Raw genomic sequence first — 27,899 nt, forward strand, 5'->3', positions numbered from 1 at the left:
TTCAGTATAATGTAGTGTTTGCTGCCTTCTCAAGCATCTAATGAGTCATAGTTTTGCAATTAATGGAAATGAAACAAAGAATGGATCCCATATAAACAAATATAGACTAGGGGTGTTCAGGAGCATGAGATAGATTAGAATAATTCAGAGGTGATTGCATTTTAACAACGGTGGAGTAGACAGAGCTAAGCCTGGTTTAGAATTCTTGGTGTTCTCTGAACTTGCAGACCTTTCATTACCCAGCAAGACAACATCATCAGTACAAGTTACCTGCCTGTTTATATGCAATAACTTGCCCTGCCAATTTTGGCAGGGATGTGAGTTCTTATTTAAATCCACTTTGTTTTGATTTTAGAGTTACACAAAGCATTTTTCTAATACTTAATCATATTGAAGAGTACGGTACCAATTTTGCAACTAGGCCAAAAAGTAGGGGGAGAAAATGTGATAATACAGTATTTAATAGGTAGAGTGGAAGAAAGAAAAGAGTACTGAATGTAATAATGAGCACACCATAATGCAGCTGTAGATCACTTTTTTCTTCTCTTGAGATACTATATGACTAAATTGTTTGTATTGCATTACCCTAGCTGACCTTATGTAGTGAATTATTTCTTTTATTGAAAAAAATACATAATTTTGTGTGCAAGTATGACCATCATATGCAAAAATAGGTATCATTCATTTTAATCACCCTTTCTCTGTGCACAAAAGTCCACATTCTGCCTAAACATTTATCACAGATGGTTTCCATTATAAGAACTAATATTGCTGCAAATTGCTATGCATTCTAAATGTATGCAAAAATAGGACACTTAAAATAATAAGATAAGACATAACGAAGTGTTCCAAATCCATGCAAAAATATAAGTGAAATTATAATTTAATCTATTTTCTCTGTAAACAAAAGGTATTCTTGTAGTGTGCATCATTTTCCCAAATTTTCATTTAGACCAAGCATTCAGAATGACATAATCAGAAATTCACTGGGGCACCAAATTGAGTTACATTCCTGCAATAGGCCTGAATTGAATTATCTGTGCCAAATCGAGATGGAGCTATTTCCTTTTAATTTTTCAGATATGAAAGTTTTGAGGAAATAAAAGAATAAAAGAGAGAGAAAGATTTTGACATGTGACATTTACAGATGCAAAATATAATTATAGGAAAAATTAACTGATAGTAGTCTTATAAATGGCTCTCAGTCCTACCAGTTAAATGGGACATCCATGTTCAGAGAGGAAGTCTTGCAAGCTGAATGTAAGTTTCTGGGAGAAGACTGGAGGAACTTAGTAGTTGAACATTGTGAGAAACTAGAGATTAAATGAGAATTACATTCAATTATGATCCAATAAATGATTCATTGAAATTATATTCCAGTACAATAAAAAGACATGACTTAGCATCCAAAGTTTGTGAAATATCACAAAAAGCAGAGGATACCCAGCATACCTGCACACACTAGCTTTAAAGCTGGTGGACCAACACATTGTAAAATGAAGTTGATTTATTCAGGAAAGTTCTAGTAATGTTGGTCTTTCTTATCCATAAATTTATATTTGTTGATTATTCAACTGAGATTGATTAAAAGAAAAGAAGAACCATATTTATGCCCTAAAATATGTTAAGAGGACAATATTCAGAAATCTTTATCTTGGTCCCCTTTGTGAATGCCTAGATTGTATCCATAATTTTGTTAATTACAAACTAATTAGAGCTGTAGAATAATAAATTGACTTCTAGGAACCATAATAGCTTTTGTGGGTTGCAGCAAACCTTCTATCAAGCTATCTTATTTAGGCACTAGACCAGGGGTGGGTCTAGTCTACTGCCGCATGCACACTGCAATTAAAATTGTTCCGTGCATGTGCAGAACTAAAAAATAAGATGGCGGTGCCTACGGCACCACCTGGACAACCAGTTCAGGGATGTGGCAGGCCTGGGTTGCTGCCAGTTCCAGTGACCCAGGCCACCAAACCACTACCAGTTCAGCCGAACCGGTAGAAACCCACCATTGCACTAAACTAGGAAATATTATGGAAAGAACATATGGTACTTTGGTTTCAACATAGCATTTAGGAGATCTCCCAGAATATTTTGGTTGGTGGAACTATAAAATGTGGATTGAGTTACATGAATCAACAGTTGATTAAGCAGTCATACTCAATGAATGTTCATTAACATGTCTGCATTAGCATGGATAGACACTTCCCTGCCCCACCCCTCCCCAGGAACTTGTAGTAGACCTTGTCCTGGATTAGAGCATCAAATGCATATAAAGTGAAGCTGGAAATTGTAGGCTGCAACATGGAAGGTAGAATGCAGATTTAAAAGGATCTCTAAACTGTGCCAAAATTAGATTACCTTAGATTCATTTGAGATAAATATCATCAAGCTGGGGGAGACTGGTTTGAGAACTATAAGTATAAAAATTATGTGTGACTTAACATTCAAACTGAATAAGAAATGGCAATCAGTGCAACTTCCAGGAAAAAAATGGAACAATCTTAGGTTGCAGTAACAGGAGCCCAGTGTTTAGTAATAATCCTATATTCAGTATTAGTCTAATCACATTTAGAGTACTGCACCCTATTTCATCTACTGCATTGTAAACTAAGAAAAGTATGAAAAATTTGAAGAAGGGACAGAAGGGACTATTGTATTCTTACAATATAAATCTTAAGGGTCCGTCCCAGCAGATACGCGGAGAGCAACACTTGCTATATGGCTTCATGCCTGAATAAGACAAGATTAATGTTGGGAACAGGTTTCTTTTCTCCATCTTGTAGAATAAGACAATATGCAATGTTTGCTACATGGTCTCTTCTTCAGCTAACTGTTCTCTCTTTCTCCCCCCTCCCCCTTGTTTCTTTTCTATTTTCTTTCTGTAAAGAAATAAAGAATTTAAACATAGGTAAGCCAAGTTTGCAATCCTATTATCATTTGCTACCGCTTGCTTGTTCCATTTTGTTTGCTTTTTGTGTTGTGCTTTTTTGTGTAACGTTCTGTTTTTAATGCATCAGGTATAGCAATATTAATGTGCTAATTTTGTGTTAGAAATACGGTAAGCACTAGTAGTTATACAAATGTAGGGTAAAAAAGCAACCAAAGAATTATCTAATGGAACGAGAACATAATGAACTCCAAGTCAACTTCAATATGACCATTATCTCTGTGTAGTGGCTAATTCGCTTAAATAGTTGAGGAAAACTCGAGCAGTGGCTCTTGTAAATGCTGAAAAGGATTTAGAAAACCACTAATGGACTAGAAATGGGTCAAAAACTCATTTCCAATTCATTAAAGGATTTTTCCCCCTCCAGATTTGTTCTCCCATTCCATCTCACCCTTTAACTCAATATTATTAGGGTACTTTGAACAGATTATATCCAATCACCAACCTCATTAATTATTTTGAAGTGAGTTTAAATTCCTTTGCAAAAGGTTTCATTCCTTTTGCTGCTCACTTTTTGGATGCATGGTTTTGCTCAGTCACCCTGCACCTTTGGATAGTGTCCTAGAAGTACATGAAAAACCACGAAAGACAATCGGGCATTTACTTGCTAGTATTTTTTGCAATTCCTATACAGCTGCTCATTCTCAAAAGATACATTTTTGGGAAATGTTTTAACATTTGAATAATTAAGGCATAAAAACATCAAAATAGATCCAGTCTGATACTGCAAATAAAGTTTCATTTTGGATATATTATAAGTCTCTTGATGTAATTGCTAAATTCAAATGCATTGTCCTTACTCTAACACAAATTAGCATTTGTGAAATTGAGCTGCTGAAATAAAAATGGAAGATTCTATGTTAAATGATGTTTGTGCTTGTATACAAGGTAGTTGTTGGCCCAGTCCAATTCAACTGTGTTACTAATAAACTCACTTAGTGTTACACGATAGTAGAAATCTTAAATTATCACAGTCAATTTAGGATACTCACATTATTAAAAAAAAGTCAAGGCAGTGCAATTAAAGATTAACCTGTTTTATGTGTATTACATGCAAACAATGCACAATACACATTGAAAATGGGCAGAGCTTTGATTGCATTATTGTGGGCGTCATCTTGACTTATTTTCTCTTACTCCAGGACCTCTCTTTTAATGATAAAATCAGCAAAAGATGTTGGGGTTGGTTGGAGATTTATTTTATTTTTTTGCATTTTTACCACTTCATTCACAAGGGTATCATCCAATCTGAGTATCATCAAATCCCAGTTTGCAACAATGCCTAATGTAATTGGCCAGAACATCTCTTATTGTGGAGCTGGCTTTATTTATCTCACTCTGCTCCCTCAAGAAATCTACTTAACAAGAGATAACTTAATTTTCTGTCTTTGTTCTGCTGTCTTTTAAAAACTCTCTTGGCTTTTAAAGGAGTTTGCCCTGTGTCACCTAGGGCTGGCATCTGCAGAGATCTTATTTAAAATACTCATTCCATCTGCCTGTTAGCCCAGGGATGTTTGTGCAGGACTATCTCCATTTAGTCCAGTTGTCTATTTGAATAGCTGAAGCTGACATTTCTAAATTTGCAGGTGGTTCACTTGCTCCACACCTTGAACACCTGTCAAAATAGATTTATTAGAAAAGGCCTCTAATATCTCAAGACACTCAATGACCCTATGAAATAAGGCAGAAAGATTTCAGCAAAACAATAGCTTAGCTTTGTGTCAGATCTGAGGGACTTGTTATTGCCATATAGAGAATTAACACTGTAGGCTTCCATAAATAGTATTTTAGGATTGATTTGTTGTGAAGGCAAAAAAGAAAAGATTTGCCACGAAACTAAACTATTGTGTGCTTGGCAGAAATGTGCAAGTTTACAGGATAGCTGCAGATTACAGAATGCTAATCTTACAAGAAAACAGGAATGAGGCAATCATGCTTTCAGGAAACCTTAGAGACTAATTAGTCCATACTGTACAATGCCTTCTGGAAGATGAAAATATTATGAAAGCCTTCTCTGCAGTAATGCTGCACCTATAAAGAGGAATATTTGTAGACCAGGATTGAAATGTGTGGTCCTTGGTGCTCTCTGAGCTTGGTTGTTTTCTTGCAGGGGTTTCGTTACCCAAAGTAGGTAACATCATCAGCTAGCACTGATGCTGCTGCAAGAAAACAATCAAGCTCAGAGTGCCCCAAGGAGCCAACAATGCTATACCTCTTTGAACCATGAGGATGGTGGATGACAGCTAAAGCTTGATTGCAATACTAGTGCTGAAGTTGATCACTTCAGCACTAGTACTGAGACATAGGAACACATGGAAGAAAACCAAAGCATTTGATGTCAAATTGTCTATATTGTATACGTTTTACTTACTGAATAGATTCCCTGTGCTTTATGAACCATTGTAAGATCACTATATCCTCCACTGAACGTCATCCCCCCCAAAAAATAGGACTGTTCTGTGCATTCCTTATTGCACACAGAGGCATTCTTAGTCTCTTAATGAGCCCCCTGTTCTTTATACAAATTGAATGACACTATGGCTGAGATAAAATCTAAACCAAGTTATCCAGATCATAACTTCAAATTACCTACCTTGAAATAATTATAAATTGGAAAGTATTAATGAACACATACAAAGCTCATGTCTCTTGTGATTAAAAAAAAAAAACTACTTGTGATGCTGGACTAAAGCTTCTATCTTGAAGGCTGTAGGCAAGATCCAACCAATGAACTGTTTCAAAAGCAAGTAGGAGTGTAAGCAGCTTAGACACATGCAACTGGCTGTGTCAGTTACATATTTACCTAGAGGTAACATTGAAAAATCATACAAGATCACACATTATCATGACAGGAATGAGCATAGATTGTCCATGTGCTAACATACATTCTCAAGTACAGGTAGTCCTCAACTTATAACAGCAATTAGAACTAGGATTTCCATTGCTAAGCAATGCAATCATAAGATATAACCCCATCCCTTAACAAGGGCAATCTCTACATTGCTGGTTGCTGTTGTTAACTGGATCCCAGAGTTGTTAGGTGAAGCAGCATCCTGCTGGCTTTGCACAACCAAAGTTGATGAAGAAGCAGGAAATTGAAAGCCTCAGGCCAACAGACAAGTCAATGGCTGCTACAGGGAGAAGGCAAGGGGATACATAGTGATTCAAGAGATGGTCAGGGACAGTGTGAGTGGGTGCAAAGGCATGCACCAGAGGCAGGGTGAGGGTCAGGGAGGGTGGATAAGGGGATGCAAGGATGCAGTGGGGTACATGAGAGGCATGACATGGGTTGAAAAAGAAGTACTAAGTAGTGTGCAAGAAGTGTGGTACAGGTTGGTGTTGTGAGGAGATATGCAAGAGGCATGGCACAGATCAGGAAGTGTGCAGAAGAGGTGCATGGGGTTGGGGCAATTAATTGGCACAATTTGAATACATAGGGTCTAAGGAATAGTATGCAGGTGGGAGAAATTTACCCCAGTGACTTGGTCTCTTCCCTGAATGACAACAAAAGTTGCAAGTGGTGATCATACGGCATTGCAACTGGTCATAAGTGCAAACCAGCTGCCAAACACCCAAATTGTGATCACGTGACTGGGGGGATGGTGTCCTAGGATGGCCAGAATTTCAAAGAGCAATCATTTGTTCAGTGTTATTGTAACTTTAAATAATCATAGGTCAAGGACTACCTGTACTATATCTCGGGAGGCATCAAAGTCTGCTTTGGCTTAACCACCACTTCACACAGTCAGACAAATATGAATATGTGGCTGATTTTAGCAATTTTCCTAATCCATAAGTTCCAGCTTCCTTATTTCAAACAAGCAGTAACTAAGATAAAACACAGCGGAAATTATTTCACTATACATTTTTATATTGTGAGAAAATTGTTTTCTGGGCAATCAGTAATAATAGCAAAGCCATTCCCACATACTTTAAATGCATGTTATTCCTTTTCTCAAAGGGAAATGTGAAGCACTTCAAAGCTTGGGCTTTAAAGAGAAAACCTTCGAAGAGGGAACCTGTTTAGAACCTCTTGAATTTATTTTAATAACAAAGACTGTTTTGCCCTACTTCAGCTTTAACCTTGAAAGTGACTAATCTTATGACATTTGTTACTATTTTGGAATACTAAATGTAGGTGTTATACTTCTAATCATCCCAGGCTACCCACCACACTATAAAACCTCTTTCTATAAAAGCTTTTTATTAAGAGGAAAGAATGTATGCAATTAAAAATTATGAGTCTACCTATTTTTTATAGAGCATTAGAGAAGGTTAGACTATTCTTTATTATTTGGCAATGTAGGAAGATGGGATAAAGATTTTACAAGCCAGCACAGATACTATTAAAAAAAAATTTTTTTTTTTGAAGAATAACAGCCTCCTGTCAAAAGCAATTTAAAACTCGGGTCTCATGTATTTTTGCTTTTGTGGTTACATTATTTCTTAAAGCATTGTTCCAAAACAAAACGTTTATGCTCTGTATAATAAATAGATTCTCATGGATGGAAAAAAAAGAAACCCATAAATGGAAATTCATGAGAATCATATATGTTTCCAGTGCCCTTGTTACTGAGATGTATTCCAGTTTTGGAGATGTGGGGGAAATAGAATGATGTAATGCTCAAAGATTGATTAAAATCCAAAGTGGATTTGCCTTATAATTGACAGGAACCTCTTAGTGAGCTAAGCTGTTAAGAACTGAATCTAACATTTACACTCCAAAATTACCTCAGAAGTAAATTTCACTGAGTTCATATTATTCAGATATTGGTGTACTCTGTCTCATATTGGTGTAAACAGGAATAATTTGAGATAAAACATGCCACCAACATTCACTTAAGTAAAATAAAACTAGGGGGTTATGTAAAAGCCCTCGCCAGCTTTATTTATTTACCACTTTTCCATCTGCCCATCATCCAAGGAATTCAAAATGATAGGTAATGAGTGGCATTATTGTCCCTCAGATTTGCACAATCACAATCCTGCAATTGGAGAGGCTGTGAATGAAGACATTTTTTCAGGCTATCGTGTCAGTTTAGAACAGAGTTTTTCTCACACCCAAAGCTAAACTCTACCCATTCTAGCCAAACTAAAAGGAAATGTGAATTGGGGTTGCCAGACCTCATGGCATGCTACGAAACCAGTACAAGTAGACACCTAGCAGATGCTTTGGCATAACATGCCAAGCTCGTTTAACTGGTTTAGCTCTTGTAGGGCTTGGTGTGTTGTGTGAAGTCAGTTAATTGGGTTATTGTATTGTGTGAATCCAGAAATAGGAACTAGGTTAAGCATGTTTAAGGCAGATTTTTTGTGTATATGGGGTTGCTTTTAGACAGAAGGATGGCAAAATCATGCTTCTGGACTGAAACTGATTAATATACTGTATGTCTGCTCAATTATCTCTCTGTACACCAGACCTTCTGAAGCTATCATTTTTATCTCTCTCTCTCTCTCTTTCTCCTCAAGTAACAATCCTGCTCACAAGTACTACCTAGCTGTGGATCCTGTTTCGGGCTCTCTTTATGTTTCGGATACCAACAGTCGTCGTATTTTCAGAGTCAAAAGCCTTACTGGTGCAAAAGACCTGGCTGGTAATTCGGAAGTGGTCGCAGGGACAGGGGAACAGTGCCTGCCTTTTGATGAGGCCAGATGTGGTGATGGAGGGAAAGCAGTAGATGCAACATTAATGAGCCCTCGAGGTAAGAGGCATCACAGGCAGCATCTGCTGAGGTTTACCAAATGGCTGATTTGGGTAGGATAACCCAGAAATAAAACATTTACTCGAAACATTGTTTATTGGCCCTAGGATTGCAGTCCTTTGGAATTAATGAAAACACTAGAAGAACTGTAAAGACATACTGAATAAAATAAATTGCTACCTAATGGCCACGTATAAAGTCTAGCTTCCAAATTGAATGAATAAAATATATTCTGACTTATTATATTGAAAATGACATTATGGTGAGCTTTCTTTAATTGTTCAAACTAAATGTTGTTCCTACTCCCAAACACATCCTTGGATGTTGTAGGCCAAGAATATCTTTGGATCATTGAGCACATTGATCATTTCAAAAACATATCTTGGATACTCCGACAAAACAATCATTTACTAAACTTAGCAAAAGTTGCTTCTTGTACACTCAGTCACTTCCTCTTTATCTTTCCCCCCAATTTCAGGCAGGTAAGCATATTTGCAAACAAAAGACTGAGCTGTCCACACCTACTAGGTTTATTTTTTCAGAATACCCACAGGGCTTACACAGAGCCCAGAGGCCTTCTTGGAAATAAAAGTAATGCTGGAAATGTGTGTTTTCTCTTGCAGCATGGCATCTTTCCATGTAATTATTTTTAATAAAGAAAAAACAGGTAAAAGCAATAGATAAAATTGAGTGGCACAGGGAGCTTGGTGAATACCTAGTCCCAGATACTAGGCAACATTTACTAACTTTTTGTTGCAAAGTAGCAACACTGTATTGACATCAGTAGTTGAAACAGATAAAAAATAAAGAGGTGCAGAAGAACGGGATGATATAACTTTTTTGGACCCAAATGCCTGGACTCAATTAGTGACAGATATGTTTTAGAAGTTTGAAGATTGTTTCCCCTTCAAATGCATGTGTGAATGTATTTTCTTAGCAGTTTAGACATTAATGGCTGTGTGTTGCATTATTTTGAGGGGACAGCACGTTTACACTCTTATACAAGCTGTATACTCACTACTTTACATTGTAGCCTAGTGTCACTTCTTCAGTGTTGTCACATGAAAATATATACTTCTGTGATGTACTATAATTTATTTAACAATTTTCAAAATCATTCCTTTATAACATTTGTCAATGCTTTCTGTGTAAAACTGACAATGCAAGCACACATTTCTGAGATAAAATTTGACAAAGTGCCTTTCATAAGGGAACAATGGCAAGAAATCTGAAGAACTTTAGGGTGGCATGGTAACAAATGGCATAGGCAGTGAGATTTTCTGAAATTTATACGAAAGCTTTATTCCTAGATTTCCAAATTATGTTTTATTTAAATGTAGTCTGTACTGTGAAAAAAAGAACGAATAACCTTTTTTTAAATACAAGGCAAAAGAAAACAAGTCACATTGTATTAGGGTTAGAATGAATTTATAGAAATTAAAAATTAAAAAAAAAATATAATGGACTTTAATGAGAAATAATCTTTTAATTGGCCAAAACTGAATTTGAAAGCACAAAACATCAAAATAATAAATTATCAGGGAAATGGTCGATATATAATGATAGAAGATAGATGATGATATATACAGTGTAATCTAATCTTATTTTTGCTTCTATTTCATGTTGGCAGGTATTGCAGTGGATAAATATGGCCTTATGTATTTTGTTGATGCAACAATGATCAGGAAAGTTGATCAGAATGGTATCATATCAACTCTGCTGGGCTCTAATGACTTAACTGCTGTTCGGCCACTGAGCTGTGATTCCAGCATGGATGTCACCCAGGTAGAATGTTATTTGCTTCTGATAATAAAACAGATGGATAAATGTCTTGTGGTTATCTCCAAGATACACCAGAAGTTCCAACCTGCTGGGAGAAAAAGTTATTGCTGATTATACAACATATAATATTTAACATAATTAGCAACACAAAAAAACCAAGCCTTCTTTTCAGAACCTTCTATACATCTATAATAGAAAAAAATATATGTGATACATTAATGTGGTTTAATTAGCTTTGGTTATCCTTTATCTGGAAAGGGGGTAATTAATCCTTTATATAAGCATCCAGAGAGCTGACTGCATGTAGGTTTAATGAATACTGAAAAGAATATTGTCTAAGGCAATTCCATACAGCTTTGATCCTTGACTAACTCCATTAAAACTGGCCAATTATTTGCTGTTCCACACAAACTTTTGTTCATCCAAAGTTTTTAAAGCAATAGTAATGTGTTGCTTATTCTATAGGTGCGACTGGAGTGGCCAACTGACCTGGCTGTCAATCCAATGGATAACTCACTGTATGTTTTGGAGAATAATGTCATCTTGCGAATCACTGAGAACCATCAGGTTAGCATCATTGCTGGTCGTCCAATGCACTGTCAGGTTCCTGGGATAGACTACTCTCTTAGTAAACTGGCCATTCATTCTGCTTTGGAGTCAGCCAGTGCCATCGCCATTTCACATGCTGGTATTCTTTACATCAGTGAGACAGATGAGAAAAAAATTAACCGCCTTCGTCAGGTCACCACGAATGGCGAAATTTGCCTTCTGGCTGGGGCAGCTTCAGACTGTGACTGCAAAAATGACGTGAACTGCAATTGCTATGCTGGGGATGATGCTTATGCAACTGATGCCATCTTAAATACTCCATCCTCCTTAGCTGTGGCACCAGATGGTACGATTTACATAGCAGATCTTGGAAACATACGCATCAGAGCGGTCAGCAAAAATAAACCAGTTCTCAACTCTTTCAACCAATATGAAATCGCTTCACCAAGAGAGCAAGAGCTGTACATCTTCAACATTGATGGCATCCATCAATATACTCTCAGTCTTGTCACGGGAGAATATCTATATAATTTTACTTATAGTGCTGATAACGATGTGACTGAGTTGGTTGATAACAACGGCAACTCTCTGAAAATTAGGCGGGATACAAATGGAGCTGCACGCCATTTTTTAATGCCTGACAACCAAATTGTGACTCTTGCTGTCAGCACCAATGGTGGTCTTAAAGCAGTGTCAACCCAGACCTTGGAACTTGGATTAATGACCTATCATGGAAGCAGTGGTCTTCTGGCAACCAAAAGTGATGAAACGGGATGGACAACCTTTTATGAGTAAGGCTGTTTTTAGAATAACCTATAGTGCATATTCATTGTCTATCTGAGTAATCATCTGTCTTCATAAGGAATAAGGTAGTAAGTGTTTTTTTTCCTAATGCAGGATGGCTCAAATAAGGAAGGTTTAAGCATGTTGAGTGGTCTCCAAAGGGAGCCTGAGCACTCACTTTTGCATGCATGTTCTTGTTTACTCTTATTGTGTCACTATGGGTTTTCATATAGCTTGAAATATTTTATGCAAAAATAAAATTCAACAGAGTCAAAGATGGAGCTAAAATAATGGATAAAACATTGGTAAGAGAACATTGAATGAATTAACCAGTGCTCTGGTTCAGTCGTGGGGAAAAATTATACCATTGTAGTTCATTTACAGATTTTTTATTTATATTAATAATGCAGTAATATGTTTCTTATAAAAATAATGCATATAGAACAATTTGATGCAGTAGTTAGGACAGCAGGCTATAAACCAGGAGACTATGAATTCTAGTCATGCCTTAAGCATGAAAGCCATCTGAGTGAGCTTGGGGCCAATCAATCTTTCTCAACCTAAGTCACCTCTCAGGGCTGTCACTGCAGCAAAATTAGGATAAGGAAGGAGTATTGGGTATATATACTGCCTTGAGTTATTTATAAAAAAATAATAAAAGTGGAATAACATTTTTTTAAAAAAAGATGCCACATAGTCTTTATTATTGAACCCAGAGAAAACAACTTTGAAGAATTCTGAAGATAGAGCTTGGTAAAAGTGGGTGTAATTTTGAAATGCCTAAATAATTTATTGGTGTCCAGTACTAGTAGGAAAAAACTTTGTTAACCTTGTCTGTCAGGACAGAAGATATTTATTTGCCCTATTTATACTGCCTAATAGACTGTGGCTACATCCCAGTAATCTTCCTCCCCACAGGGATATCAATATTACAGTTACTTTTGGAATTCAGGTAACAAATCTTGCCCTTCAAATGTCAGGATAGTGGGATCATGTTCTATATAAGCAGATAAAGCATTGATAAAATTTACCAATTGCTTGTTTCTGCAGATAGTGAGGAAATTGCATATATAAGTATGTGACATACTATGTGACATACTATTTCCAGAGAGTCCAAAAATTGCACTTACTTCAGGAATTAGGTGAGAAAGAAAATGCTTTTCTATATAATTGCAAGACATTAAAGTGTTGTGCATTCTTTTAAAATAACCTACGCAAGCAAAGCAGGTTTTTTAATTGGCATTCTGCAAAATTAAAAAATTGATGATTAAAAATACTAATTTCAAAAAGATCATTTCATAGCTAGAAATGGATAATATATTAACATACACATCTAAGCTACTTTTTTATCTTTCAGAGTTTGCACTCAAAAATAAAATAACTACTTATAAGAAACCATGCAAACTTTGTATGCTAAGAATCAAGCTACATTACCTATTTAACTCTATTGCTACAAGTTCAGCCCCACTGTCCAAAGTAGAATATTTTTTTAATGACACATTTGCTATAGATTAATATTTCCATGTAAGGAAATTGTCCATTGTAATGGAAAATCAAGACAGTGCCTCAGATCTACTCACAAGAACCTTGCTGTTTCACATGAGCATATGTACACTTGGTTGCTCACAATGTTCCAGTCTGAATCTAATGCTAAATTACTGAATTTAGGGGGAGGGGTGGGGAGATCATCACTTTCTTCTTCTCTCCTCACCTGATTAGAAGCTTCAGATTTTTTAGTTTATCATTAAATCAGCTTTCAATTATATTCAGGGGTGGGCTTCAAAAATTTCAGCAACAGGTTCTCTGCCCAGTTGCTGTGTGAGCGTGGACATGGTGGTCATAACCTAGCTGGCCTCCTGTACAGGGGGGGCGGGATTTTTGCCTTCTCCAGGCTTTAGAGGCTTTCCTTGAGCCTCTGGGAGGGCAAAAACGTTTCGGAGGCCAGAAACAGGCCTGTTTCTGGCTTTCCAGAAATTCCAGGAGGTCCGTTTCCCCCCCTCTGCTTGAGCCTCCACATGGGCCCTGCACTTACCTCGCATCCAAAACGGGCCATGTGGAGACTCTGGGAGGAGAGAGGTGGGAGGGGAGGGGCCAGCCGGGGTGGGATTTGGAGGTTCCCCAAACTGGCCATAATGTTAGCTATGAGTTCTCCCAAACCAGGGCGAACCCGTAGCAACCCACCCCTAATTATATTTGAACCAAACCAAAAACTGTCTAATTTAAGTAAGCCAAAATTTTTAAAGAAATTAATGATTCTTTTTTTTTTAACTTTTGACCATTTTTTTCAAAAAATGATGATTTAAACTAACTGCAGATTCAGGTATCATTGAAATGCAGTCAGTGCAACACAGGAGGCAGAAACAACGGAGAAGTGAGAGGAAAACTGGAGATTTAGTTTGACAATTCTTAGTCAAGAATTCTCAATGAGACTAAAACAATCTGTGTACATGATAACAATTACCTGATGAACTTGCATCTAAGGGCCTTTCTCTGTTGCTGAGTTATCTAGCCATACCTAACCAGCAGCTATACTGGTCAATGATTGAAATAAAGATTCGATTTGACTGGCACAATGCTGTTACATCCAACTCTTCAGTTAGACAACAGCTGAGTGGCAGCTGATGTGGTTCAGAGGCGGGGAGGAGTACGTACATTAGCCAATAAGTACCCACCCCACCCATTATTGGGCAGCTCCTTTTTCAATCACATCATATGAAGTAAAATGGAAGAGATTATGTAATGCAATGATATTAGGTTAAAGCTGGAAACACTGTTTAAATATTAGTACAGTTAAAGATGACAGATGTCCCTCTCACTTATGGATCAGATATGAAATTCACATGAAGACATGGGAGAAAAAAAATTGCTATGATGTTTGCACTCTCAAGTGCAAGTGGGTTCAAATAGACAGACTTACAATATGAGAATTGCACTTTTCAGAAGAAATGCCTGTTGCAAATTTGTCCTGGGAATGTTTCTTGTTTTCCCACCCTCAGCCCAAGTCGTGCTTTTCGATGAACCGAAAGAAGCGTTTCTTTCATTTTGACTATTAATGACTTATTGGGTTTTTTTAATGTATGATTCTCACACCAAACAAATGTAATTCGAGAGCATAAATAATCATATGTCTGGTTTTTCTGATTGAAAAATAATATTTTCAAAGGCTCTATTCATTTTTTGTTATTTTGATGAAATTTGTTGAAGTTCAGCAGTGCCATCTGCAGGTCCAGTTTGTAAAATGGTAGTATACAGATGCAGACCTTTCTTAAATCTTACTGATAAAAATTGCAATATGACTTTCAAGAGTAGTAAATGGGTGACCACATCCCATTAGTCCCGGTTTGTAAGACTAACTTACAATGTATTTGTAACATTCTTCATCCAATATAGCATGAAGTACTGTTTTGAACAGAAAGGAGAAGAAAGAAGAATGGATAGATTAGTTCTCTTTGTTTTAGTTGTTTGGGCTTTTTTTTTTAGCTTCATTAGTTTAGGCATACAGGTGCTCAGTTCCTGAGCTGTCTGATTATTATTTTATTTATTTATTTATTTATTTGTTTGTTTGTTTGTTTGTTTAAAAATTTATTTAAAAATTTATCTAACCACCCATTTCCCCAAGAGTGACTCTGGGTAGCACACAATAAAACATCAATAAAGGAAAATAAAGTGTTTTTTTAAATGACTAGCTAAGGTTTATAATTAAAATAATAGTTAAGTAGCAGATTCATGCAGAATAATGGTAAATGGTGTGTGTATTTGTGTCTGTTACTTTCAAAAGACACACAATTTGTTAACTTAAAGAATAATGTGCCAATGAAAGGAATGGATGGAATTGGAGATTTTTTTTGAAAATGTTGAAAAAAGTAAATGTACTTGAGAAAAATTATGCAGTAAAGAATGGTGTAGAGCCTTCCTTATCTGTTTTTGCTTTGGAACAGAAGCAAACCAATACACCATTAGTCCTGGTGCAGAAATTCTGCCAAGTCCTATGCGATTTTTCATTCTGAAATGACTATTGGCTGATCCCACTAGCATAAACATAACTCATGAATCTTTACTAAGTCTCTGAATAAAACATAGACAAGCATAATACGCATTAGAAACACCCAAAGCAATAATCGTCACATATTTTAGAAATAAGCATTATATACTGACTGTGACTATCCCATAAGATTCCCTCCTTTAGTAATATACCTTAATCGTGGCATTTTAATAGTCTCTGATGTTGTGTGCCTGCTGATTCTCCCATGCACTGATCAGATCCCAGGAAATGTCCTACTCCATCATACATATTGTGTGTGTGCAATAAATGTTTTACAGCTGCCTCCTGCCTCAAACCATTGGATAATTAAGTCATATTGTCAAGCTTCTGTTGCAAACTAGTCAAGACATTCTTTTCCCAGCAGATGACAAGAATTGTTTTCAAGGACATTTGATCCTCCCATATGATATTCAGTCTGTTGCTTCCTTTTCTTTCTGGACAATTCTCTATCTGCACATATCTATTCCACATATCTCAGTGGGCTTACACAATGGCATAATTTGCCACTATCTATTATTAGTACGTTATTAATATGTCTCTGTTTCCCTTCTTTTTCTTCCTTCTTTTCAAAGGTAGGTAGGTAGGTAGTTAGGTAGGTAGGTAGGTAGGTAGGTAGGTACATACATACATACATACATAATACATACATACATACCAGGGGTGGGTTTCAACCGGTTCGCGGCGGTCCCTGCGATCCGGTTGGTCGCCGAACCCGGAAGTAAGTAACTTCCGGGAACGGCGAAGGCCCCCCCTGCGCCCGTGCGCCCGCGCCCACTCCTTACCCGGTTTTGCCGCATTCTGCGCTTCCACGCATGTGCAGGACGCATACAGCGCCTGCGCGATCCTCCAGGAGCAGCTGGAGCATCGCACAGACGCTAGTACGCATGCACGCGCCGTGCACGTGCACGCGCGCACCACACGCATGCGCGAGGACGCCGCCGGCCTCGTTCCAACCAAACCGGTTGGAACGGGGCGAGAAACCCACCCCTGATACATACATACATACATACATACATACTAACTACCCCAAAATTGCTGAATTACAAAGAAATATAAGAAAGATTTATTTCTCTTGCCAAGCGAGGAATTGCTGGTATTCTCTCAAATATAGAAAATATAGTAGAACGTCTTGATCTGAGATACAAAATCTCAATGTCCCAAAGGTGCTTTTTCAAGAGGCAACTTGGACTTTCTGTTTTTTCTTTGAAGATGTTTCACTTTTCATCTAAGAAGCTTCTTCAGTTCTGACTAGATGATGGGAAACGGAGACAGCTGGTCATTTGCATTCTTTTAGCGAGTTGTTCTGGCCAACTGGAGGTTTAGTTGTGTTGATTCACTAAAAGAATGCAAATGACCAGCTGTCTGCAAGAAGTATAAATCCTTCCATTCCCCACCATCCAATCAAAGATGAAGAAGCTTCCTGGATGAGAAGTGAAACATCTTCAAAGAAAAAGAGGAAGTCCAGTAGCCTTTTGAAAAAACACCTTTGGGACAACTATGGATGACCAAAACTCTCATAGACAAACATTTCAATGGCCAACACACAATAGCAGAGTTGTTTTTTTCTATATTGCATTTTACTATCTAGGGATCATCTGGAATTTTTTGGTACCAGTTTTAGTCACACTTTATCTCCCCCACATTTCAAATATTTGTTCTTATTTGAGCTTATGTCTCAAGTCACTTTATTGAATGACTTTATCCATATAACACTAAATCCTAGTGAGAAAAATGACTAGGGACTATAATATTGCAGCATTTTATTTAACGTGACTATTATTTAGTGTTCTAATATTATAGCTTTGACAGGGACTCTGGAGCCACTGGATGGATCAGTGACCGAGGCCCTTAGGCAGAGGAGTGTTTATAAGGTATTGACAGCAAAAAACTGGGCATTCGAAAGGCAGCTTTGGATCATCTGTTTTGTCAGCATGGTTTTGGATCTGTCTGCCTAGTTGAATTGCTTATGAAATAATTGAACCTATTTGCAAGATGGATATACTGTCTGAAATACTGAAGGCTTATGTTTAAAAGAAGAAAGGAATGAATATCTGGTATGGTGAAGATTGCTGTACTTATTTTGAGATGTAAAAAGAAGAAATAATAGAAGAATAGTAGATGTGATTACATTCTGTAAATATATCAGAAGGGTTCAATAATAATTTTCCAGGGATGATTATGTGGAAAAAAGAAATTCCCAAAACTATACTATTTCCAGTAAATCATCTTTTTGATCATACATCGTATTTTCTTTACCATGTGAACTTAACAGTATATTCCCTGTATATCAAATAATCTGTAATTATTTGATACTAAAAATTATTCCAATTATTTGTCTTTGATTTATAGATTTGTTTCATAATCTGTTTAGCATTTCTTTCAAGTCCAGGTAGTGCATGTCTGATTCAGCTCAGATTCAGCCACTTAAATAAGATTTCTCTTTTTTCAGTTATGACCATGAAGGACGCCTTACCAATGTAACTCGCCCTACTGGTGTAGTAACAAGCCTTCACCGTGAAATGGAAAAGTCTATTACGATAGATATAGAAAACTCCAACCGTGATGATGATGTCACAGTAATTACCAATCTCTCATCTGTGGAGGCTTCCTACACAGTTGTTCAAGGTACAGAAATACACTTCCCAAAGACTTTACAGAGTTTGTATGAGTAACAATAATGGCAGAAGATAACCAACAACCGGTGGGACAAATGTTTACGTAGCCCTTGGTCTACCTAAAAACCTGATAATACCAACTTTAAATTAATATTAATTCAAAGGTCATCATTATTTCTTCATTCAGAGGACTTCCCTTCATTCCTCCATCTTTTTCAGGAGAAGATGGCAATATGTGTTCAGTTTCAGTACAATGTAGTTGTCCTCCTATAGCAGGAAAAGCCAAATGCAAGTAAAGGAAGCAAACAAGCAAATAGATGGTTCTATTTCACATTTCTTTCCTAGGAAGAACTGTCTGTCTCATGCATTTTTTTGCCAGGGGCTGTAAATATATATGTTTAAACATATTGTGCACATTAAACAAATATGTTAATGTGCGTAATATGTTTAAACATATATTTACATATATATGTAAATATATTTACATTATATTTACTATATATATATATATATATATATATATATATATATATATATATACACACACACACACACACACACACACACACACACACACACACACACACACACACACATATATATATATATATATATATATATATATATATATATATATATATGTTTAATGTGCAGCAGGTTTGGCAGCTTTAGAATTAAGGCACATGTTTCTCTTGTCCATTTTTGAAGGTAAGTAGAAGGTTGTCTCCTATACTCATTGTCAGAAATTGATGCATCAAATTAACAGGAATTGTTGTTCATTTGGGCCTCTTCCTCTGGAAGTGATCTTGGAAGGCCTCTAATCTTTAATAGCAGAGAAATAGCTTATGATCCTATCCATGTTATTTAATTGTAGCAGTAACGGTAGCGGAATTAACTTCTAGCTTCTATGACAAAACCATTTTAATTGTTTTATTTTTAGGCAATCCCAAATACTAAACAATTTAAGAATCATGGAAGTAATTAAAGATTTACAAAAACAACATTATTTTTCATATTGTCAAGTTCTAGTTTCACCAACTGAAAGTTATCCAAAGTTCTCTATCCCAGTGCATGAATATTAAATATTGATGTGCTCTATTAGTACCTCCATCTAAATAATATTCTGTAATCTTTGAAATATATAATCCTGTTTTTTTCAATGTTTTATTTCTTTGAAGGAGAGATTGCAATTTCATCCTCTATTCACCTTTAATCTTAATAATTTACTTGCCTATTATTTGTTATGTCTGCTGAAAAATTATTCCAGCTAAGACTGATAATTGAGGAAATAGTACACTTTTTCATTAAAATGTATCAATATCCTGATGATATCCTAAAAGAACTGGGTGACACAGTGTTGTTCAGTATAACTAAATGGGAAATATATTCTGTTCATTTCAATTGCTAAATTACTTTGTGAAGTTCCACATTTCCATTTGACGTCTCTTGTTTGACAAATCAACATATCACTACTATATGACAAATGACAGACCCCTTTTGTGTTGCACCTTTATGCTTGGCTTCGCTTGACTGCTTTCCTGTCTAAAACAAATCTCATATAGATTATCTTCCTTTCAACAGCAAATGCCTTTTCAGCATTTAACATAAAATTCTCTGAAGACTAAGGGAGAGTAAATGTACATAGTGTGTCTGAAATTTATTACAGATTTTGAAAGATTTTTGGCATGAGAATAAACAATGACATCTCCAATTGGTCATCAGACAAAACATCTTTTGATAGAAATGTTCTTTTTCTTCTTCCAAAAATCCTACTCCTATAGTTTTATGTACCTAAACAAAAAAATTATTTAGGACAGAAGAATTAGGGAGTCGGAAAATGAAATCAAAATTACATTAACCTTAATTACTTTGGGCTAATTACAAGTTGCCAAAATTTGAGAAAGCATTGCATGGGGAAATTATGCTCTGATACAATTGCCACACATTATACATTGCTTTCTTACTCATAATTAAAGATCTGTGATAACATTTGTCCTTTAACCCCCTAAATGCATAAAACTCTAGTATTTTGTAATCAAATAAGCTTCTTGCCCCATGTCAGTGTTTCCTCGGGTTACATTTCTGTCTGTGATTTTAGAAAAAACATAAAGTCTCCAGCCTGAACTTAACCGCTATTAAAAGATTCATAATTTTAGGAGTTACTTGTCTGCTATGTCATCTTGCTTTTCTCCATGTCCTATTCCTATCCAAGTTCTACTTGTAACATGATACAAAGAGATTTGTTACTTCCAGTATAGAATTTCTTGAATTATTTTTGAAACAGGGTGTCTGTTCAATGCCCTTTTTTACAATTGAACTATATCACTACCTAGTTATATATTTAAGATGTATGTCTACAGTATACACATTTTCTAAACCAATCATCACAATTTTTCCATATAGAGGGTCATCTAAAGTTAGGTTGAAGATATTCAGTGGTCTCTTTCATTGGTTAATAAAAAATATTTCACCTGTTTCAAGTTTTGTGTCTCTGCATCAATGCAAACAAATCATATCAATTGGTGTACTCAATTTACAGGTGAAGTTCTTGATTGCCTATGCTGTGCACCTTGTCTAGTTCCAAATCAAAGCTAGTCAGTTGTACAGATGATTGAGTGAGGTTCCAGAATCTCTTTTCAATCTATGTATTTAATAGATACTAAATCATTAGAAAGCTACCTGCTATATCAGCCAAAGTGCTTGCCTGTAAAATAAACTATTTTTGATGACTTTATTCTCACTAGTGAAAACTTCAAGATAACTATTATGATTTTGTAGAAAGCTATTTACTTAGTTATTTACACATTTATATCCCGTTACAAATGGAGGATTTGTTGCGGCTTTCACAATATGAAAAGTTCATTAGAATATAGACAGTATCCTGAACCAACCCCCCTCTCATAAATCAAAAGATCATCTCAACAAGACTCACAAGGATAAAACACCTCTAATACTCTCTGAACCTAAAGAAGTGGTTCATAATTGAACCTTTATGCAGTATTGCATTATTCCATTTTATACTTTCCAGAATCCTTTTTTTTTTAAATCAACATCTATAAATATAAAAAACACTAGATATCAAAGTACATTTTCTGCCATAGGGAAGAAATGGGATTCCCCTTCTTTAAGAAACAATTTACATTTTCAAAGAATAGCTTTCTTACATACATATTTCCCTATCTGTCTCATTCCATGGTTACTGTATAAATTCTTGCTATCAGGTCAATCTACAATGCATACCAAAAACATCAGATATTTATTATACAAGCTGGGCAAAGTTCTCCATCCCAGTGCATGAATATTAAATATCACTCCTTGGAAGATTTATCCTTCATGTGGCTTTCTGAAAAACTTTAAGCAGTTCTTCCCAGCAAAAAGATTTTCAACAAGAAAATCCTATGTACCTCACTTCATAACCTCAGTGTACTGAATCCTGAACTACATTTGTTATGTACATATTTAAAGGTTCTATTATCCCTTTGCAAGGTTACTTGTCTGGTTTGCATCTTCAGTTGCAATCTCTGTTATTCCCTTATTGATTTGTTTTGAACGTATTCCTTAAAATTGTTATAAAGTTGTTATTTCCTGTGACAGTTGTTCAACAGTCTTGAAGAGGTATGAATACAAAACCATTTACACCCAAAGCTGCATGTGATTTGCATTATTTATCATTTAAGATAGTCTTTTAATTATTATTAATTCAGTAAGGAGGACTGAAAACCATGTAATTTGAGCACATGCTGCCAAGATGAGGTAGAATAAAGGTTTGGGGTGTTGCTGTTTTTTTTTGTAAAAAGAAAGTCTTCTTATTTGCCCTGTTGGGCCAAAATGATGAGAATTTAAATTCATTATACAGAGTTAACAAATTAAGGAGGATAAATAGTTGGTGCTATTACAATATGCATCAAAGGACCCTATTTGCTTATTTGCTTTCTTCAGAGCAAGCTATAATTATAGAGAGCTGATTTCATCCAATTTGCTAGTGCTAGTAAAGTCTTCCATCTGCAAACTCTGCATGCAAAATTTGATGCCGTCTTCAGTAAAACTATAATTCAGAAATGTTAGCCTGGCAATTGTTCATATATGTACTTTTAAAAAGATCAGGAAAAGGACAACTACCTAAAAGAACACTAGAGTTGTTTGTGATCAGACAACTCCTTTTAAAAGTGTCTTTTATTCTCCATTGTGGGTTTTTCTCTCGTTATAATTGTGCAGGGTAAGCCATTCTGTTTTCTGGAATCTCTATTCTTAAAAATTCCCAAGGCATGGTTGATACAAAGGTACAAACTATATGACAGTTAGATAATGACCAAAAAAACCCCAACACTTGTATTCTGTTTCTTCTCTGTATTAACTATTGCCTAGGCCCATTTTTCTGGCAATGTTTGCTCAAGAGACATTTGCCAAGAGAAGCATCTTAGTCGTTCTGTTTGGAGGTAATTAAATTTCTCAACTTAAGAAGAGGAGTTTAAATGTAATCACTAGCAGAGTTCTGCAAAGAAGATAATAGAAACCTTAAAGAAATTATTCAATGCTGCCTATGCAGTGTGACACACTTAACTAATCTAAAATGAAAAGAATTTTGTGGGCGATTGTTTTAAAATTTAAAATAGTGTCATTAAAAATAAATATTGTCGTGGGACAATAACCACCTCACAAACCAGGGACTATTTTCCAGGGTTATGATTTTTTATTTCTCTCCAGCAGATGATTAATTAGATAGATATTTTCTTTATTACAAAATGATAGTGGTTCTTCGGTGGCAGCTGCTCACTCTGCTGTCTACTGTCTTGCGGGAGAGATTCCTTTTTACTATTCTGAAAACTAGATCAGCCAGTCAAGAATATAACAATCATAAATATCAAGTTTTATTTTTGCAACTTCTGCCAGTCAATAAAAAGCCAGATGTCAGGCTGGCTAGTAATGTTTCTTTAAGGCAGAATGAAAAGTGACACTCATACAAAAGATTGACTCTGGCAGCTCATTCTGTGTGAGCATCATGCCTTAAGTACTGAAACCTAATCTATAACTGAGCTATATATCTGTTAAGGGAGCACTGAAGGCAGTATAGAAAGAATAGAGATGAATCTGTCTCTTCTGGAAAAAAAAAAAGCTGCAGCCACTTTTTTTGATATTTGCAGGTTGAATAGATTTCTTGCTGACCCAACACTTCAATTAAATCACTTGCCACCAACTTTCTCTCAAATTATACATGTATTCACAAACATTAGTGAGGTTTGCAAAATAATAATTATAATAATCAATTGATATTTGATTTACTGTTAAGGAGCAAACAGAAAAATATCATTCTAATAACCTGAAATACGCCTTCTGGCTTCAAATATTTCATAGACTTTCTCTCTACATAAATCAATAACATAGTAAATATCTGCCTTATCTAAACACAAATAGTAATTGTAGGAATATGTCATTTGACAGCTGTAGAAAGATCACGAAAAAATTGCTAGTTAGGTAAAACATTTATTTGTATGACTTATGGAATATTTCTTTTCTTCCCAATGACTGATTTAGATCAAGTGAGAAACAGCTATCAGCTCTGCAGTAATGGCACCCTGCGAGTGATGTATGCAAATGGGATGAGTATTAGCTTCCACAGTGAGCCACATGTCCTAGCTGGGACTGTGACCCCAGCAATAGGACGATGCAATATTTCATTGCCAATGGAAAATGGCTTAAATTCAATAGAGTGGCGTCTCAGAAAGGAACAAATTAAAGGAAAAATTACTGTGTTCGGAAGAAAGCTCAGGGTAAGTCCTATAATCAATTTGTTTCTCAAATTATTGTTTTCAAGTACAGGTTTCAGCTTCTTCAAAATCTGAAAGCATGTCAGATATGATTCGTTTAGAAAACCAGACGACCTCTCTGAAACATTAGACTGTGAATGAGCAGATCCAAGCCTTCCACTACAGAGAATCCATTATTATCACAAGTGGAATTTTGGACCAAATGTATGCAAGGCAGAAAAGACAGAATATTCATGCTTCCTGGGCTTACCTCTCACATCTCCTTGTAAAATATCCCTTTCTTTCCCATTCATCCTACTGGACTATGGTAGTACAATTGAACCTGGCTGAAAAAGAAAAGCTTTTACTGAGAGGAAAGGATGGGCCAGTGGCTCACCTGCCCTTTGAGCCATGGGAATGGTTATTATAAATAGTAAAATTAAATAACATAAATCATTCTTTAAATGCTGTTGTGGAATTCCTTCATCTCCCAGCATAGAAAGGATATGTTTTAAGTAATTTTGAGGAAATTATTGTTGTTGTTAGTTGTGAAGTTGTGTCTGATCCATGGACCCATGGACAACGTTCGTGACCCATGGACAACGTTCCTCCAGGCCTTCCTGTCCTCTATCATCCTCTGGAGTACATTTAAGCTCACGCCTAATGCTTTGGTGACTCCACCTCCACCACCCCAGCCACCTCATTCTCTGTCATCCCCTTCTACTTTTGCCTTCAATCTTCCCCAGCATTAGGTTCTTCTCCAGTGAGTCTTTCCTTCTCATTAGGTGAAGAAACAGATTTATACAAATGTAGATAAAGCATTTCTGTGTTGTTTTTCATATATACTGACTTTCAAAGCATTTTCACAATTGTGAAATGATACAGTATCAATAAAAATAAAACCAGTGTAACAAAGGAAAACATCTATCAATCAAATCTCTAAAAAAAACATTGAATTTTAAAAAGTGTTCACTCTAACACTCTATCCTAAAAGACATCCAGACTCCAAGTAAACTTTTCCCCGCATCTGATAGTCTTACTGCCTTCATAGCAGACAGCCAATAATACTGTTGCATCTTTGGTCAGCTAATGTAACAATTCCTATTTGCATGTTCACTGTTTGTATGCTCATTTTACATTTCCTTACTACGGGAAGGTAATTACAGTTTTCAGTATGTGAGCTCTGGCATAATGGTCGGGGTGTGAAAGAACAGTCAAAGAAACATAGTGTCACTTGATTGGTTGATCCATATTGGTTCAATTCTGGTTCAATGATCAATATAAATCCACAGGATCTATATTGGTACAAAGTTATATAGTATCATAGTTTTGACCTTTTGATTTGCCTTTCATTGATGTGAATTCCCAAAGAATAGGAATTGGACAAAGAAAACGATTTGGTTGTGGTATATGATAATGGAGTAACCAACATCTAAAGCGAAGGCATGACTTGGAAAGTTGATTGTGCGTTAGACTTGGAGCAAGGAAAATAAAAGCAGGAGTAAAATTGGATTGCCAAACTATTTCAGTAATGTTGTAAATAAAAAATGAAGAATGGCTGTCATGCAAGAAGGTATATATTTATATCTATATTCTCTGTGCATCTGTCCTCTCCAAAGAGATCCAATAGTCTGAGGTGTATTAAGAATAAAATGTGACAACAGATCTCTCCACTACTTACTAATGTAAAATTCAAAGCATCATATGTGTTGCTTTTCAAATTTCACTGAGTGATGCCCAGCATTGACATTTTCTTAAAAAAAATAAGCAACCGTTCCAGTTTTCCTAAGTTGTGTTTCCTAAGCAATATTTGTATACTTCATTCTTAAGATACATTTCAAGATATATTCCAAAAGCCTATTTTATGTTTACTGGAGCACAAGAAGGTTGGTCGTAGTAAAAGATTTATTATTGTTTGTTTTTGTGTTGGCTGACTCCCAACTTACTCTGAGTGACATACAATATAAAGAAAATAGGATAAAATTCATAGTCCTCGACTTAGACTACAACTGAGCCCACAATTTGTATTGCTAAGTGAGATCTTTGTTAAGTGAGTTTTTCCCCATTGTATGACTTTTATTGCCACATTTTTTAAGTGAATCACTGCAGTTGTTAACTTAGTAACATGATTGCTAAGTGAATCCTCACTTCCCCGCTGACTTTGCTTGTCAGACGGTCGCAAAAGGGGATTACATAACTCCGGGACACAGCAACCATGCTAAATATGAGTCAATTGCCAAGCATGTGAATTTTGATCATGTGACCATTTCTCCTTAGTGCTTGGTTGTTTCTTTCCTAGATTAGTTTCCATCCATTGTTTATTATCATCAGGTTTTTTGGTAAATAAGTTGAGCCCCTCCTCTTTCTAGCAACCTTTCAAATACTGGACTACTGCTATCATGTTCCCACTAGTCCTTCTTTTCGGTTTTTGTCTCTAGGTCTTTAATCATCTTAGTTGTTTTTCTTTGCACTTTTTCCAAAGTTTCAACTTTTTTTTTGTAATGTAATGACCAAAACTGGATGCAGTATTCCAGGTGTGGCCTTACTAAGGCTTTATTAAGCGGCTCTAATACTTCACATAATTCTATGCCTCTGTTTATATAACCAAAGATTGCATTAGCTTTTTTGGCTGTTGCCGCAACAGCTGGCTCATATTTAAGTGATCATTCACTAGGACTCCCAAGGTCCCTCTCATAATTACTGTTTTTGAGCCGGTACAAATGGTACAAATACAAATCTGTATTTGTACCAGAGGTGGGCTGATTCCTGATTCGGGAGAATCAGGAGCAGTGGGAGGCTCTGCCCACCCGTCCGGACACTTCTGCGCATGCGCAGAAGTGTTGCAAGCAAGCGCGGGAGTACGCCCAAACCAATAGTAGAAAAATTGGCAACCCACCTCTGATTTGTACCTGCCTAGTTGTAAAACCTTGCTTTTCTGCACATTAAATTTCATTTTGTCAGATAGAGCCCATTGTTCAAATCTGTCAAGATCTTTTTGATGCTGAGCTTGTCTTCTGGGGGGTTGGTTATTCCTGCCAGCTGAGTGTCATCTGAAAATTTGATGTTCCCGTTCTATTCCCACATCTAAGTCATTTATGAAGATATTGAAGAGTACTGGGCCTACCACTTCCCACTCTGCTACATTCTGGACCAATTAAAGTTTCTAAGTGAACTTCAAAGGCAACCCTATGTAATGAGGGTAAATTTGGAAGCTGTCCAGTCAGGAAGGGATACAATGTGCACATGAAATGGAGCTGTGCAAAAGCATGTTCAGTCATGGCTAAATTGAAGGTCATATAATTTTTATAGTTTGTAGAAGTAGAAGTGAAACTATGATGACATTTGGGATCCAATCCTAAATGTCTTCATTTCAAGCATATAACTGATTGGTGTAAAATGCTGCACTTGAGAAGCTAATTATTAATAGAAGCCACATTATGCTGGGTTTTTTTTTTCATGCATGAAATCAGCTATTCTCAAATAACAAGTGAAAGCCTTAAATAAATGTCTATAGTCCTGGCACAAAGTAGTAAAATCTTAATAGAGTCACTTGCAGTAATTAGCAAAGTTACATGTATTTGTCTTACAGCTGATTTCTTCCCAGGCTTAAGGTTTCCAATTTTTCTCTTACTTTTCTTTCTCTTTTTTCTTTCTTTTTTCTTTTTCTCCCCATGCACATGCAAAACCAAATCAACTTTATCTTTCAACACCTCACCATTTAATTGTTTT

The 27,899-nt window shown here is 36.1% G+C and overlaps 1 protein-coding gene across 1 annotated transcript in view; it reads left to right on the top strand.

Moving 5' to 3' along the window:
* TENM2 (teneurin transmembrane protein 2) overlaps positions 1 to 27,899 on the top strand; it is an 834,696-nt gene that overhangs the window by 789,029 nt on the left and 17,768 nt on the right. Inside the window, 6 exon segments of the mRNA XM_032208490.1 lie at positions 2,894 to 2,914; positions 8,423 to 8,655; positions 10,286 to 10,440; positions 10,903 to 11,777; positions 18,261 to 18,436; positions 23,959 to 24,194. Coding sequence (XP_032064381.1) covers positions 2,894 to 2,914; positions 8,423 to 8,655; positions 10,286 to 10,440; positions 10,903 to 11,777; positions 18,261 to 18,436; positions 23,959 to 24,194 — 1,696 coding nt within the window.

This window comes from Thamnophis elegans, chromosome 2, assembly GCF_009769535.1.
Source record: "Thamnophis elegans isolate rThaEle1 chromosome 2, rThaEle1.pri, whole genome shotgun sequence".
In the NCBI taxonomy this organism is placed as follows: domain Eukaryota; kingdom Metazoa; phylum Chordata; class Lepidosauria; order Squamata; family Colubridae; genus Thamnophis; species Thamnophis elegans.